Source organism: Fusarium poae, chromosome 4 (genome assembly GCF_019609905.1).
Source record: "Fusarium poae strain DAOMC 252244 chromosome 4, whole genome shotgun sequence".
Classification (NCBI taxonomy): domain Eukaryota; kingdom Fungi; phylum Ascomycota; class Sordariomycetes; order Hypocreales; family Nectriaceae; genus Fusarium; species Fusarium poae.
This window is the reverse complement of record NC_058402.1, coordinates 2,911,690-2,928,196: the sequence shown is the minus strand read 5'-3', so window position 1 is coordinate 2,928,196 and position 16,507 is coordinate 2,911,690. Positions and strand designations below refer to the sequence as shown.

The following is a 16,507-nucleotide window of genomic DNA, read 5'->3' as shown; positions in this document are numbered from 1 at the left end:
AATTCTCGAGTTGCCCAGCACTAGCTAGTAGTCACGAGCTTGGCTGGCTGGTTCAATGCCTTGAAACGCCTCAATCTCATCCATCGTCCTGTTGAACACCGCCATAACCTGGTCCATGACTCTGCTGCGGTTCCACTCACTTCTTGTGCGCCAAATTTCGTCCATAAGCTCACGGTTGATCTGTTCCAGCTGCTCGATGGTGCAGCCACTAGTCGCCTTTGTGAAGTTATTCAAGATCCCTTCCACTTCCCCTAGTGTCAGGGGTTGGGAAGCTGAAGTCGACGAGCCAGAGTTGCGTGCAGACTGCTCGTCAGAAATATGGTCGTTCAGTATGCTCGCCATGCCACCCACACTTTGGGCCTTGAAGCCCAATGACGTGCGCGCCGAAGAGGGACTGTCAGAAATATTCGAGACCTGCATGTGGGCGCCACCTGCAGCGGCAGCCTGAGCCTGAGAGTGTAGCCACGAGTCATCTCCAGAAATGTTGTGCCCAATAATCAGTGTGTCAGGGATATCAACCTGGCTGTCATCATCAACGCCCCGGCTCTCACTGTGGCCTCCATTGGTCATCTGGCTAAAGTCTGATGAGCGGTGGGTTGAAGGGTCCGATGTTTTGGTCGTTGATGCCTCGTTGATGATAGCTGAGGGCGAAATTCCCGGTGGTAACGTTGTCACCACAGACTTTTGCGAGATTTGTGTCATTCCCGCATGCGCTACACCGAGTTGCTCGTGAGACTTGGGCGGGGGTCCCATCTCGGAAAGCGCCTGGGTATCGTTGTCGATGCCGCTCATCTGGGTGTCCTCCCCAACCGTGTTGTTGATACCGTTGCTCAGAAGCTGCAAGCCCTGGCCTGAAGTACCATGGTCGTTCGAAAGCGGGCTTCTGACTTGGAACCTTGCAGTCGTTCTCGATCCTGGAACCACTACTCCGAGTGTAACAGGCCCCTGAGAATCACTATCGTTACCGCCCACATCAGACTGGACACGGTCTACAAGTGATTGCATCGCTTTTCGCTTTCGCTCCTTCTCCGTGGCATCTTTGGCTCGTTGGAGTTGACGTCGATATAACCCTTCCCAGTCAACTTGAGAGGTTTGATTCTCGATACTAGCGACATCAACTTCAACGTTGCTGAGAAGTTCATTGGCCTTAAGAGTTCGCTCTTTGTCTCCAATGTTTTTGGCATCCTTGGCAAGAGCCTTGATGTCAAATAGGAAGTCCTTTGGTCGGGCGTAGAAACCGTTCGACAAGCGCTCCTCAATAGTAGTAGTCTCGAGGTTATAATAACACTTGCCACTCGCGGTGTCTCGGAGGACATCGTTGTCATACTTGTCCTTGACGATCTCGTATGGTCGGAGCTGACCAGCTTCTATATCTGGTCGTACAAAGTTGGGCTCCGACTCGACAAAGAGGTATTCTATCTGAGCAGGAGGAATTACAGGCTGTCGGAACTTCTTGTACTTCCTGTTGATCTGGTCCATAATAGGCTGGAGCTGGATTTTGAGGGCGTTGAGCAGTTGATGATCCCGCTTCTGTGCAGCCTTCATATCCGCCTTGGTTGGGGGAGCAGGCTCCATAGGAGGGGCAACAGGAAGCTCCTCGAGAACCCTCTTCTTGCGGTTCTCAGGGTCAGGGAACTCGCGCGGCTTCTTCTTGGCATATTGAAGTGTGGTGTTGAAGTATTCCATGCGGCATTCCTACACAAGTTAGCACAGTACATAGCCTCAGTCGCGAAACCAACACTTACCTTGCTGGGGTTGTTGATCCTCATTTGATTCTTCATGGAGAACCCGAAAAAGTCACGGATGAGTTCGCTGGGAAGTTCGTCCCTATCACCTTCTGCCGTAGCCAAAAGAAGAACCGGATCGGTAGGAGCAATGGATCGCAACATAGTCTTGAAGGTAGTGAGAGCGAGGGTGTTGTGCAGCGCGGCATACCAAGCCTCAATGTTGGGAATGTAAATCACACTGGGCTTGTGCCGCCTGACTTCTGTGAACAGACTGACAATAACCTGTTCCATGGCCTGGTATCTGTTAGTATATGGAGGCTTTCAAGGAGGCAATGGACTTACCCTTCCGTCATTCAAGATGCTGGGGAGATCAAAGTTTTGGACATGAACTCCTTCAAAATAGTGAAGAATAGCAGATGAGAGGTAGCTCTGGCCCATTCCGCTCTGGCCGTATATGATAAATCTAGGGCGAAATACTCTAGATCGCTCAAACTCTTGTTGCATAGCCTCCCTACCAAAGCCGTGATCATCATCATCAAATTGCTCGTACATAGCTTCTTCGAGGGCTGTCAACTTCTTCTTGCGAGGCAAGAGGCCATCGAGAGCCGACTTGGCAGCTGCCAATTGATCACGAAGCAGGGGTTCTATTGACTTAGGGAGAGGCTTAGCGCCAGATGTTGCTGATCGTTCTGACGAGGGGATAAGTTTCTTGATAGACAACATAAAGTCAGTCGCGTGGACACCAATCTTGTCAGGATCAACGACAAGCTTCTCCTTGGAGGCGTAGATCTGAGGATACGTTCGTTGAATGGCGTTGAGGGCGGCCTCGGTGCAGAGAGCTCGCAGATCAGCACCACCATAGCCTTTCGTATTCTCAGCCAACGAGTCCTTGAACTGGTTTGAGAGTCCCCAGTCTGCCGTGTGGATGTTGAGAATTGATTTTCGACCCTCAATATCAGGCAACGGGAAGTAGAACTCGCGATCAAATCGACCGGGCCGGCGAAGGGCAGGGTCGATATTGTCAGGACGATTGGTGGCACCAATAACGATAACCTGGCCACGACCATCCATACCATCCATCAAAGCCAAGAGTGTCGAAACAATGGAGGCATGAATCTGCTCCTGCTTGCTAGATCGAACTGGGGCAAGACCATCAATCTCGTCAAAAAAGATGATACTTGGCTGGGTTCTTCTCGCCTCTTCAAACAACAAACGAAGCTGTTTCTCGGCTTCACCAACCCACTTACTCAGAGCGTCGGCACCTTTTCTCATATAGAATGAGATTTTTCGACCGCCAGAGCCTACCGAATTGGCGAGAGCGCGAGCAAGCAACGTTTTACCTGTTCCAGGTGGACCATGGAACAGAACACCGCGTGGTGGAGTAACATGGAATCGGGTGAAGAGCTCGGGGTATAGTAGGGGCAGCTGCACCATTTCCTTCAGCTGATCGATATGCCCTTGCAGACCACCAACCTTGCTGAAGTCAACATTCAGGTCAACACCCAAGGGGTCAGCATCTGCAAGAGCCTTGCGATCCTTGATTTTGCCGACATTGGGTGCCGCACCAGCCCCATCGAGGTTCATTCCAGGCGCACCAGGAAGCAAACCACCAGGTGCAGCTGCAGACGTCGGAGTCATACCAATATTTCCAGCGACGCTTGAACGGTGCACCATTTCATCGTCGCTGCTGTCCGAATCAACACCGCCAGCTGCACCAGTGCCCCAAGGCCCATTGAGAAGGGCGCCGGCACCACCACCTCCGCCGAAGGGCCCAAATGTAGTGTTGAGGCTGCGTTCCCAGCCTTGACTGGCACCGCCACGTCCGCGTCGGGCACGTGGTTGTGCCGTGGCCGCCTCAACTTCTTCCTCCTCGATGTTAGCCGAGGTGAGAGGCGGCATGTAGTAGTTGACGCGTGTTCGTGCTCGTCGAGTGTTTTCTTGGTAGACGATGGGTGATTCCTTCCTTGGACGGCGACGACGAGAACGCGAGTCCTGCCTAAGTTCTCGAGCTTCTTCGTTCAATTCGTCCAAATCAAAATCTGGCTCTTCATCTCCGGAATCTCCACCACGACGAGATCTGGCAGGTCGAGAGCGTCGGCCTCGAGGAACCGGGCTGTCAACGTCGTCTGGGTCTTGACGGCGGGGTTTCTCTGCGTCAGAAGCTTCTGCATCATCGGATTCATCGCCAGGCTCGAAATCACTGCTGACTTCTTGAGACTTCTTGCTAGATTTGCGGGTCAAGCGACGAGACTTCCTAGGGCCGGCATCGGATTCAGCTTCTTGTGGTTGGGCGGAAGCATTGGCGCGACTTCCACGAGTCCTACGCGTAATAGGCACATCATCGTCATCGTCATCATCTTCTACCGTCTGGACAGGGGCGTCTTCTCCGGGTGCATCTTGATCGGCGGCGTCTTGCATGTCTTGATCAACGACCTCTTGTTTCGTATCTTCTTCAGGGTCTTGAGTTAATTCGTCCGGCTGGTCGGCTTCTCTGACTTCCCTGAAGCTGCTCTCCTGCGTAGCCTCTTGAATCGTCTCGGGGGCGTTCTTTAGGCCCTTGAGGCCACGAGTGGTTCTTGTGCTCCGCGCAAAAGTCTCGGGACTTCTACTCCTTGAGTCTCGTGACGGAACAGCATGTTTGCCAGAATTGGAGAGCTCAAGGAATTCCTCAGCTTCCTCCGTGTGAGCCCGAGTTGTCCTGCGGGGCGCAGGGACATTGTTGCTGAGTTTCAACTTGACGACTCTAGATCTGGTTGGTCTGACGGGCTCCTCAATAGGCTCCTCGACAGGCTCGCCCTCGGCGTCATCCTCCTTATTATCTCCATCTTCGTCAGGCTTGACATCATTATTACCAGCATTATCCGAATCATCGGTAGCTGATTCTTCTGCCTCGCGCTCGGGACTGCTTTCGAAGTAGGTGGTGTGTTGGGTAGCAGCCTTCCTGGCACGGCGACCAGCTGCGTTCACAGGTGCTGCCTCGTCATCGTCTTCTTCGTCTTCCTCGTCGAAGAAGTCTTCCTCGTTACTGTCAGAGACTTCATCCTCGTCGTCGTCGATATCCGATCCGCCATACCCGTTTTTACGTCGGCGACCGGGTCTTCCACTACGGGAACGGCTGCTCTTCTTGTTGGTCTTTCGTGGTGGTCCAGCTTCTGTGGGGTCGAAGTTTTCGTCTTCGGGGTCTGATTTATTAGGGTCAAAGTCCTCGAGGACTCTCTTCCTCTTGCTGACCATGGCTATATAATGGGTTCAGTGCAGATTGTGGTGGCTCTGAGATGGGTGGTGGATGTAATCGAGCTTTTGCGGTTCTGGGAAGAAAAAGGGATGTCAGTAAGGGATACTTCGCGTGATGGAGAACCAGAGGCCATGGGCGCAAATGATGCGATGGGATGAATGAAATCACCATAACTTCGCATGTTAATTTTTTGGTACAAACTCACCTTCTACATGAACGTGTTGTGCAAGATATCAGGTCAAGGCGTGCATGGGCGGCGTGAAGACAAGGCACTCGAAGCTCTGGCTTACAGCGCGCTCAGGATCGGCGCAAAAGCGTCGGAAGGGATATTAACCTAAACAACCAAACAGTGCACGATTAAATAGTGCGTTTGGCCGATACCGGTGATGGAATGGACATAAACGCGGGCAAAAAAAAAACAAGAGAATGATGTTTGATGAAGTCGGTAGTTGCGCGTTTGTTCACTGTTTGAAGTCTTGAGGTCGCGCCAAACCCAACCAAAACAGAAGTGGATCCTATTTGCCCTGAGCTGTGATTGGCCAGCTGCATGAAAACTCCATGAGATTAATCGAGATGTGAAGTCGTTTCAGTTTGGACATGAATACTAATTAAAACGGTGAATACTTGACATGACTTTCGATATCGATTTCCGAGTCTTTTTTTCATCGTTTGGGTCGGCTTTTGTCTCAATATTCGTTTTTTCCACGTCTCGACGCGTCTCGATCGTCTTTGCGCATTCAATTCCTGATCTCATTTCCACGTATTCCATTCAAGGAATTCGACTTACACGAGCTCTATCAAGGATCCTCATCGGAGCCAAAGCTCAATGTCAACTTCAAGCTCCATAGGGCTGATGGTTGACAACCGACAACGTGTAGCTCCACAGCCGGTTAATCGGCGGGGGATCATGCAGTGATAGATGACAGTTTGTTGCCTTGGGATCCAGGCAGCAATACCAGATAAGATCCACTCTGTATACACACCCATTGTCATACATAGAAGGCATCGTTCCGTTTACTGTCATTGGTGACTGCGTAAATTGTGCATTAATATCTTACATGAACATCACGAGCCACCTCGTAAAGCAGAGTTTTTGATATATTTTTGGTAAGCCCAATATGTTCACTTTTCAATCTAGAGGGCCTGCAAACCTGGAAACTACGTATTCACATCTAGAGGGCGGTAGAAATGGCATGCTTTTCTAAAATACCCAGGCAAGAACATGAATACCACCATGTTGATCCCTCCATCGGCCATTTTTCCACTACCAAATTGACGGTCACAAGATTCACAGACTCGACAAGCAACATCATTATTTCCACATTGCAACATTATAGCGGTTGGGCGTCTAGCCGTGTGTGAGCTATCTACCCTATGTCTCCATCCGACCTACCCAAAATATATCCAGCGATCTACAGATACGTGCCTCTATTCCCGGACCCTATTTTACCATTTTTCGTCCTTTGTTATACGGATGACACGGCAAACCCACTTTGCCCCAAGCATTGGCATGATTATCACAAGCCTTGGCACCTGCGACATCGCCAAGACAGACGCGTAATGCGAAGATCGTTTCGAAACCGAGGCATCATCTAAAAGCAGTAGTAGGATCAGGGTAGGAATAAGCGTCTTAGCACAGTATAAACCATAAACATAATCACTGCGGTCAAATTTAGAAATGAAGTAATAAAAAAGTTGTTATATGTATAGGTAATAATACATTTATTTGTATGTATCGGTTCGGATTCATGACTCGTTACGAATATAGCTACACAGAATGGAATCGTACAAGTCGTCTCTCGTGGTACAGTCTTCCCACTGATTTCTCGTCTCCCCCACCTCCTCCCCAAAAGGGTATCTATTGCGTGTATTGGTCTCTCTCGAATGAATGGTTGAAATGTCTTCTTTTCTTTACCACACAAAAGACGCCACGCTTGCCAATGAGAGTGCCCGTCCCGTACCAGCCAGTGACGTTGAAGTTGTGGGTGAATGAAGGCGATGCAATAATAATAAAAGTAAAGGGTTGTTTGGGTGAGCGCGGATGATTAGGCGGTCTGCTGATAATCCAGTGAGGATGTTACAGACTTTGTTTATCGTTTATGCTCATGCTGGAAATCAATCCTTGCCCAACATGGCTCGAGCGAGGTCAACCAGGGATGGGCCACCAAATAGGAACTGGCTTGAGTGCCTTCCACAGTAGGTGTGAACGTTGACGTTGGCGGGTTGTGGTGCGGGCTTGAACCAAGAGCGTGACGCCTTGGCTGTGGAAGAAGCCGAAGACTTTGTGGTGGAGGTAGAGAGTTCGCTTGCGTATGAGTTGGTACGTTGCTGGAAAGATTTCGGTTAGTTGAAGGGTCCAGACCAGATTTTGAGTTTTGGGAGCATATGTAGCTGATGGAACTTACCTTGCTCTCCATAAGCGGGACTGGCTCACGGCTGCGACCACGCTGCTCCTCCTCAGAGGCTCTGTTGTTGCGAGATCCGAAAACCATTTTGAAGATTTGAAGATTTGAGTTTGTTGATTTGATTAAAAAGGATATTTGTTGTTTGGGGGTATTGTTTGTATAATAGGCCTTTGAGGCAGTTCAAGTCAAGTTGAGTCGAGTCGAGTCAAGGCACTCCTGGTGCAATCTAAAAGATGTCAAGGAATGTCTGTTTGTTTATGTGATATGATGACTGTTGTGAAGAATGAATGGGTATTCTGGTTGCTTGATTGACTGATGATGGGAGGAAAGAAATGAAGACCAAGGGGGGAAGAGCTCCCTTAAATAAAAGTTCCTTCGTGATCAGACCTGAAGTGAAGGGACCCTGACACTTGTTGGACTGGTCCCATTCGCATTCTCATTCATCCTAACCCCCGCCAACGTACCCCAAGCCAAGCCCAGGTCTGGGCCCCTAAGGAAACGCCAACCCTTGTTGCTACGTAGCAAAGCCCTATGAAAGGACGCTAAACCATGCGCGATGTCAGCCGGAAGCCTTGGCCCGTTCTTGGTATGACGAAGTGCAGATCCGACGAGCTTACGCGCGGGTCCCGACAAAAGGATACAATGCGACATGGTGGCTGTCCTTTTTTTCAGTATGTATGGAAGATATCTAGAAGCTATGTGATCGACTACAAGCCAGCCACTTATGAGTTAACTGAAAGTCAGTGATCTACCTAATCTGTACGGTACAGTGTAGACAATGAATAGAACCTGTTCTACCTTCTCTAAAAGACAGATTGTCAACAACAAAGCCAGACATTGGTTGCTGCGTATATACAGACCACAGAGTACAATAATCAGACATGATAATAAAGTCTAAGACAGACAACTGTGAACAAGTCCGTCACCCTTATCTCCTCCTCTCTTTTCCCTTTCCTCTCCACTTTCTCTTTCCGTCAACCGCATTCCAGTGACGCAGACCCGTACGGCACGGCAAATTCGGATCCGAAAAGGTGACGATGCGGGCCCCGGCTGGTCCCACAAAGACCGGAAGCTCCGAAGACCCATCCGTGCCGGTACCCTGGTAGGTCTGCTTGACCTGTTATCTGTCATCGCCAAGCAGTAAGCAGAGGTCACGAGAACATCACTTCTCCACTGCGTCCCCATTTCTAGAAGGCCGCTAGAAGCAAACCCTTGTATGCAAGATTGTACATCTCCGAAAGTGATTCGTTGATCCGTACATCTGCAGACTGCGACTTGAGAGATAAGATCAACAACAAGAATGAGGGGGGGTCACACTCAAGCTGGGCGTTCCTCGTCTCAGCCTTGCCCAATGCAAGCTCGGTTTTGGCTTGGTCCTGTCATGGGAGTGAATCATAAGACACATAGGATGAACCATTGTTGGTCAATGGCTATTTAGCCTTATGCAAGTATTTCTGTTGCCTGATGATAGTTCCGAAAATGAGCCTAAAATGATCAGTTCATGATTGATCTGCGTCAGATGCTTAACGTCGACTTCTATTCAGTCGAGATCTGCATTATTAGGCATTAATTCCAAAAGTGGCTTGCACCTAACCTCAGTTTTACCAAAGAAACTCACATTTGTTCCGCTTCATAGAAAATATACGCAACTGTCATACTTAGTTTCTCTCAAAATAACAATGCGAGAGTTTTCTAACCGAAAAATAGTGTTGCGAAACGTTGCATCGGTATCTTCCAGGCTGACCAGAACGACCTAATGCAGCCACAACAGCCCAAATCCTTTATTTTTAGTGAGTCACTGTCATCGGGATGATGCTATGGGCTTGAGCTGGAAAGCCACAGTAGCATGTTTGCGCCGGCATGTCCCAGCGATGAGGTCCATTGCTTGTCTGTTTTTGCAGAGAACGTTGAAGTTTGACTAAACGGCTGTACCGTCGTCAACCACAATTAACCTGTCGCACTCGCTTCGTAACTATCAACACTAAAATAAAAAATGGCAAGCTTATCTTTATCTTAGCATTCGCCAAGAACTCTTTTGTTTTCTTGGCCGTGCCGAATATTGCTTGGCAATTATCTCGGCCCTAGGCTACCTATGTATTTACTTTTTTTTATTTTTTTTATTTTTTTTACTCTCCGCTGAAGCCCGAGTCTTCTCAAAGCTATCTCGTAAATTTAAAACTGAAGGATCTATACAGATCAAGAACCCAATATATCAAACCTAACTTTTTCTCAATAACTAACTTTCCCACCTATGTATTTACGCTAACATCAAAACTCAAAACTTCATTCGCTGCTGCGTATTGATTCATATTGAATCTGTAGTCTGAGTATGTCATATCGGAACCATCTTGCTCTGTAATACAGAAATTGTGCAAACCGCCAGCTAAATCCTCGGTCAAATGATACAAAGAGACACCGAATGACCTGAGAGCAGCATCATCTCGCCAGTATGAACAGTGGATGCCTCGGCCTTCGCTCTTTAATTACACGGGCTTGGCCTTTGTGAAGCTGTGAGTCTTTCTGACGTAGGGCATTTGTATGCTCTTTATCTCCTGCTTGAGCGCTGCTTCTACTTTCCGCACTCTCTCTCGAAGATTTAGTCTTGCAAAGTTTAACCGAGTTACTCATCCTCTCATTCACATGTGTATCTTTCTGGAGTGATACTGCTGAGATCATAGGCCTTTCCCTTCCACGAGGATCGATAGTAGATCGTCAGATGTATTCACGCTTTGGCTTAGATCAACAGACCTACAGGAAAGTGGTTAAAGTATAAGAGATAGCATACAAAGCATGGCATATACTGTACGCTACCATTTATCTGGCACCAGCTTAGTAGATCCTTACTTAAATCTGTTACAATAGGGCTAGTAAGACGCCAGCTCCCGTTAGGGCGAATATTATATATTACAAGTGAAAGAAACCCCGTTTTTTATAGTCGAATATACCCATAGTGGATATCTATATCTGGTTATACACTATGAGATCTTTTTATAAATTCCTTATGAGCAGGATAAGAGTCTACAGTGATATCTGAAATATAAACTCTGACGGACCGGAAACTCTCTACTCCTATATAATATAGGGAAAATTAGGTCATTCTTTGTGTTTCCCATAACACCAGGAGAGGATACCTATCAACCACCAATCGCTACCTCCTCGAGATGATACACCATTCTTGTTCTATCTTGAGCCCCTATTCATACCAAACCCCTGCTTCGGTGTAACTTCAACATTTCCCTGTTATTTTTTCCTGTCTTGGGTTCCTTCGAGTAACCTGATCCAATCGTGCATCACTAGAATCAGAACTGAAACGGTAGAGTAGCTATTAAGCATATTGCTATATTTGTATATTCCATACCTTATTCCAAGTTTCCAATATATCCCTTGCAAAGGGTTTATGTATCTCAATGCATTTGTAGAAGCTGATCCATGTGGCTTGTAATACCTGAAACTCCAAACACTAGACTCCTACTCAACAGTCAAAACATATCACTTCTTAGAAACAGGACGCTATATATGGGAGAGCCCTCCATTGCTACCAACAGTTTAACGGAACTATAAGAAGAAAAACTGAGAAACATCCTTATCCCTGGATATAACAGTAGTCACCCGAGTTGGCATCGTTCGCTCAAGCGACCAAACCTTGAGGTATCAGGATTTGGCCACTAAAAGCATAAGATGCGAAATTAGCAGGCCACTTTAAGTTATTTAGACCATACACTTCCTAGGCTGTTTATCTTTATACCCTGAAATCTGGGAGGCCGACGTTTCTGCTACCCAGTAGCCAAAACAACATTAAACGAGACTCATAAACGGTTTACTCTATGCCCGAGAATTTATCGATACTCAATGATTACCGTACTGCCAACTATTTCCCGTAGCTTTCATTGGCTCTCACTAAAAAACACCTCCGACTGATCCAACAATGTCGTCCTTTGGCTTAGGGTACGTTCTTTTGTCCACAGCCGCATATCCCTTGGAGAACTTATCCAAGAGACTGCCAATCCATCTTTGCTCTTCGCCAGTCGAAAACTCATACACAATACGCACAGCAAACCCGATTCGATATGGTCCCATGGCGCCTTGTGCTACAGATTCTATCGAGCGCAGTATCTGTTCCACAAAATATCGAGAGGATACATCTGCATTGGCTCGTGGTGTTCCACACTCGATCAATGTTTCTTCAATAATAAGCATACTCGCCCAATATCCCATGAGTAAAGAACCGGCCGCTGCCGATTGATGTTCCAACACCGTCTTGAATAGTGAAGCCGTTGGATCAGTAGGCAAAGTCTCAATAGGACGTGGAAACTCAAGAGCATCAAACTCTTCGTACCATCGCACGAATCTGGCATGGCTTACCAGAGCCATCTGGGCCAGGGCGGAGACTTTGCTAGGCTCAACAGAGATGCCAGCCCTGTTGGCTTCACGGACGAGATACCCCCAGTGTATGACAGGTGAAAGCTGTGTCAGGTTCGCGAGAAAGCCATCACCAACGTGAATATGACCGATCGGGGTATCAGCATTGTAGATGAGGCGTCTTCCGCCGTCGAACATCACTTGATTCCATTCCGGCCGTGACAGAAATAATTCTTCCTCGCCGGGATAAAAAAAGTCGCCTATTATCTGACAAGGGATCGTGTTAGTTGGAACTCCGCTATGGTAACATTGTCAAAGCCTGTTGAAGGGACGAAAGATCCACTCGGGTTGAGTTACCAGGATGGCAAATCCACTTGGATTGGGTGGGTGATATGTGAGATGCCATATCGCGCCATCTCAATGCAGAGTAACCCTGCCGGTGACGAAACGAGAGATATGCTTGAGGTGTTGTTGTCACTGCGTTTCTGATTGGTTATTCTTGAGAAAGAGTATCTAATCTTTATGCCAAACCTCTTTGTCACTTGACAAAGAGGCAATGCGAGTTTTTGACCCTTCGCTGTATTTCTATAGTTGAAGAAAACTAAGGGACGTACAAGAACGCCACGGAACGACAGTAACATGGCGGCATCCCACCCCTCTGCGTGAGCGGCTGGCCCTCGCTGTTCCATCAAAGTACCAATGCCTTTGGCATGTTGGAGCCAGGTTTCAGAACTGCTGGTTCCAGCAAATAGCTAAGACAAATGAGCTCCATGACCCAACAGAGTGCAGTGAGAGGATCACCTCGAAGTAGCATAGGAGTATAGCGGCGCACAAAGTCTCAGATGTCTTCCATTCTGTAGAGTGTCGGAGAGCTGCTTGTAGTTCACTGAGTGCCAGGCCGTACATAGTCCGGCTTTGAGCGACTAGAGCTGTATTGGAGCTTGCTTTGCCAGCGAGATGCAAAGCAAAAGAGCAGACGGCACCATCGAGGACAGCTCGTTTTCCTAATCGGTCTAGATTTAACCATGATAAGAGCGTAAAGACATCAGTGGACTGAGAGTAGCTAGATGATACCTCAACCATGTTAATCAGAAGTGGCCCTCTTGGCAGCCCCGGCTTCAGCAGGGTTGGTGAGGTCTTTACCAGAGACCACGTTGATGAGTTGGCTGCATAGGTGTTCTCGATCTCATCAGACGCAGCTATGCTAGACGAAGATCTGGCGGATGATGACTCGACGGTTCCTGATTTTCGACCGCGTTGACGGATCAAGTGTTTTCCAGTATTATTATTGACGAACTTGATATTGCGATCATATCCCGGACATGCAGTGCCATACTTGGAGCAATTACTGCAGGCGGGTCTGAGACCATCACATTTGACCTTCCTGGTTCTGCAAAGCTGGCAACCAGTACTCCGGGGTACCCCAACTGCCAGTTGTAGTCAGTCCGAGCCTAGTCAGTATTTGCGGTTGGATAGGTGCTAACCCATGACCAATGTCGATGTCAATCAATGGAGTTACTTGTCTTGCCCTTGCTCAAGTTGAAAGTGCTCACCGCCGGTTCTCAACCTTCTGTGCCGCTATCGAGTCTGATGAGATCGGAGTGAACAGCGGCTCAGCTTCCCGAAGCGGCCGGCAAAGTTGTGAGAGATTGCGTGGGCAAATGATTGTAGTATAGCGCAATAATGCTGTAGATGCGGGAGAGGCGCACGGAGGAAATGATTTGCACCGCCGGTTCGGCCCTTGTCAAGCTTCCCCGTTGCTTCGTCGTCCCTTGAATGACAGTTTTGACTGTAGTAAGTCAGACTCATGGCGCCTGCTGACTTTATGTACCTTTTTTTCTTGACAGCGTACCTGCCTCACCTTGCCCAAGTTTACATACACCATCTTCTCTTAGTACTAGTTAGGTAGGAGGTACCTACCTAAAACAGGCAATCCGAACCTAAAGGGATACCAACAAATTTGGCAGGAACGAATTACTCGCATATGCATAAATTTGGCAGGCACGCGTAATGTGATGTCGAGTTACACATGAATTGCTAGAATTAAGATGTCCAAATATCTGGGGAAACCAGGATTTGGTCTCTTCCAAGACCTGGGCAGGGCAGTTCGGATATTAATATGAGACCTACCTGAATTGAGCTGTATGCATATTGCAACCTATCCATACCTACTACCCAGTACCTACTTCATATTGACTCATGTCTCCAGTCATCATCTCTTCGGCAAAAACTAGATAGGACAACCGCACCGAAATTGATTGATGTGAAATCGGTACGCCTAACAAGGCTACGATATTTAACGGTAATTAGCCGTGGGAATTAAATATTTTTCAGAGACAACGCTAACAATGTCATCGAGACTCCGCGTTATATCCACCAAGGGGACAAGAGGAAATGAAATGTTGAAATGAAATGATTGATGGTCCCGCTGTAACCAATCTATCTGAATATAGGGGCATCAGAATCGACATCAGCCACGCCAATGTACGCCATTGAGTACGAGGCGAGACGCTTCTAAACGCTCCCTGTAATATAACCAACCCATCGATGAGATATTGATCGATCTACATTGCCCAACAAGCATTTCGTCTTTCTTGAGAGGGTCGGGCGGTTCACAAACAAGCCTGTGCGAGCAAAGCTAAAGACAGCGAACAATAAGGCCAGGAGTTTAATGGGGTTTAGATTGATACCAAGCCAATCCACTGGCGACATTGTTGACTGAAGCGGAACCTCTCTAGAAGGATGAAGTGACCGTTAATCAACGCCTACGGCGGTGTTATTACTTGAGCTTAATGGGTAGCCGCGTCAACCACAACTTACTAAATATATTGGACCCCTTCATCACCATGGCCTTCATCAGGTGATCTATCAGGATGATTCCAAGGATTTACAACCGAGGTTCAAAATTACGCCAATCTGGTCTGTCACAGAGCCGAGATTCAAGCTCATTTCTTCCGTACCTTCTAGACTTCAAACCCCACGATTTTCTTCTGGTGTCGAGTGGTGATCACGATTCCATCCATGGCTCAAGGCCAGGATCAGCATAATCAAGCAATCTATAGATAGAGTATTGTCAAATCGACGTTAAAATGCCTGATAGGCCCCATACTAAGCTTGTTTTCATCATCGTCCACCTACCTCAGGCCCGTACACTTGAGGCAGACAGTGATTGGTATGCAAGTGACGATGCTTTTGTCGGTGAGCACAACGGTTGATATGCGCTACCAGTTAGTACTGCATTTATTGCCGAATTGAGACCGTCTTTCTTTTCTATAGATTACTTGCGATGCTCGCGGCTCTAGTATCGATGCAAAGTATCGTCTTAGATCCTTGTCACATGTCGTATAGAGCATTGTGCTGTACCTGCTTTGTTGTATGTAGATGCAAAACATGATAATCCCAACTAGCATTAGAACCTCTGCATAGTAACTATAATTATTCCTCGCGCTCAGACATTCGAGTTATTTAGGGTTCGCCACGCATCCATAAAGCCAAACCCCACGCAAAACAAGTTCTTCAGTGGAGGTTTTGCGATTGATGATGGAGAAACCGGCGGACCCAATTCTAAAAATACGCGGATTGCTCGCTATTGCTTCTTGGAAGAAGTGGTAAGATAATCTGCGTGTCAGTAATCTCGTCATGGAAAATTCCAGTACAGCCCCTATAATGATTGTCATAATGGATCATCTTGAGAATAGGAGAGGCAGAAATTCATGCAAGGGCTGAAGGCCGTAGTGAAGTCGATGGATTTCCAAGGAAAGCATAGGAATGTCTCTCAGGGTGAGAGTTACTAAAGATGGTGTCGTGTAGAACATGTCTGTTAAACCCCATCCTATCAAGATCTCTCGTTTATTACCTTTCCCAACGTGCATAAGTCTGGGATCCACTGGGTCTCGCGTCTTGCATCGGCGACTGAGCCGTTGAAGTACAGGAACTTACAGCCGTTTCTTCCATCACTATCGGACGTTTGTTTGTTTGAGATCCACGTACTGCGGACATTGCATCGCAGCGAGCTACTGCAAGCCATGAACGCGATGTTTCTGCCGTCTCGAATCGTCTGTAAGATATATCAGACAAAGTCTCAGGGCTATGGTTGCGCGGAAAAGAACCAGTGATTCAGAGTCAGTATGTCAAAAGTTAAGAAGTTGGTTCATATCAGACGCAGGAGATAGTTGAGGCCAAGTTTATTTAGTCGAGGCATAGTAGTTACTGTACACACAATGCTCGTAGCTTGTTATGATCTATCCATGGATACGAACCAGACCAACTGTGCGGTTTCCACCTTTGTGCCCAGTAATAGGCCTCGACTGGGACGACCCGGTGCAGCCCTGTTTGTAACCTTCAAAAAATGTACATATAATTATTTGTCCTCGGTCGCAAAATTTCTCACGGCGAGTCATTCTCCGGGGTCTTGTTTGAATCGTCTTCGATAGCTTTCCTAGCTTCGAGCTGTTGGTCACATCGAAATGAAGATTCAATCCATCGTGTCGCCAAGTCGGACCAGCTCAACCTAAGCCACTTTCCAATTGTCCGGACTCTTGCTCAAAGAAACACCCCGAAAAAAAAAAGCCTTGACCTTTTCCAGACGAGATGCACACAAGCACGAACTCCTAAAGCAGCTAAAGCGTTGACAATCAATCGTCCCTGTGGATGATCGGCACGAATATCTGGTGTGCTTATTGGCACGTCTGGTCAGATTTGTTAGTCAGCCAGGATTCCCCTGAATGATCCCTTGCTTTGAGGCTTTGAGTCCATTTATCGGACACGAACAGCAGGCAAGT

General features: G+C 47.7%; 3 protein-coding genes across 3 annotated transcripts; all 3 read right to left on the bottom strand.

Moving 5' to 3' along the window:
* Window positions 1-24: 24 nt before the first annotated feature.
* Window positions 25-4,961, bottom strand: FPOAC1_010996 (uncharacterized protein; the record flags this gene model as incomplete). The annotated part of the gene is made up of 3 exons (XM_044855383.1): window positions 25-1,695; window positions 1,746-2,021; window positions 2,070-4,961. 3 exons carry the CDS (start codon window positions 4,959-4,961, stop codon window positions 25-27), a joined length of 4,839 nt encoding a protein of 1,612 aa, XP_044702696.1.
* A 2,116-nt stretch (window positions 4,962-7,077) lies between these two features.
* Window positions 7,078-7,454, bottom strand: FPOAC1_010995 (uncharacterized protein; the record flags this gene model as incomplete). The annotated part of the gene is made up of 2 exons (XM_044855382.1): window positions 7,078-7,290; window positions 7,368-7,454. 2 exons carry the CDS (start codon window positions 7,452-7,454, stop codon window positions 7,078-7,080), a joined length of 300 nt encoding a protein of 99 aa, XP_044702695.1.
* Window positions 7,455-11,264: 3,810 nt separating this feature from the next.
* FPOAC1_010994 (uncharacterized protein) lies at window positions 11,265-12,809 on the bottom strand (the record flags this gene model as incomplete). Its single annotated transcript, XM_044855381.1, has 3 exons — window positions 11,265-11,993; window positions 12,341-12,478; window positions 12,528-12,809. 3 exons carry the CDS (start codon window positions 12,807-12,809, stop codon window positions 11,265-11,267), a joined length of 1,149 nt encoding a protein of 382 aa, XP_044702694.1.
* Between the last annotated feature and the right edge of the window lie 3,698 nt (window positions 12,810-16,507).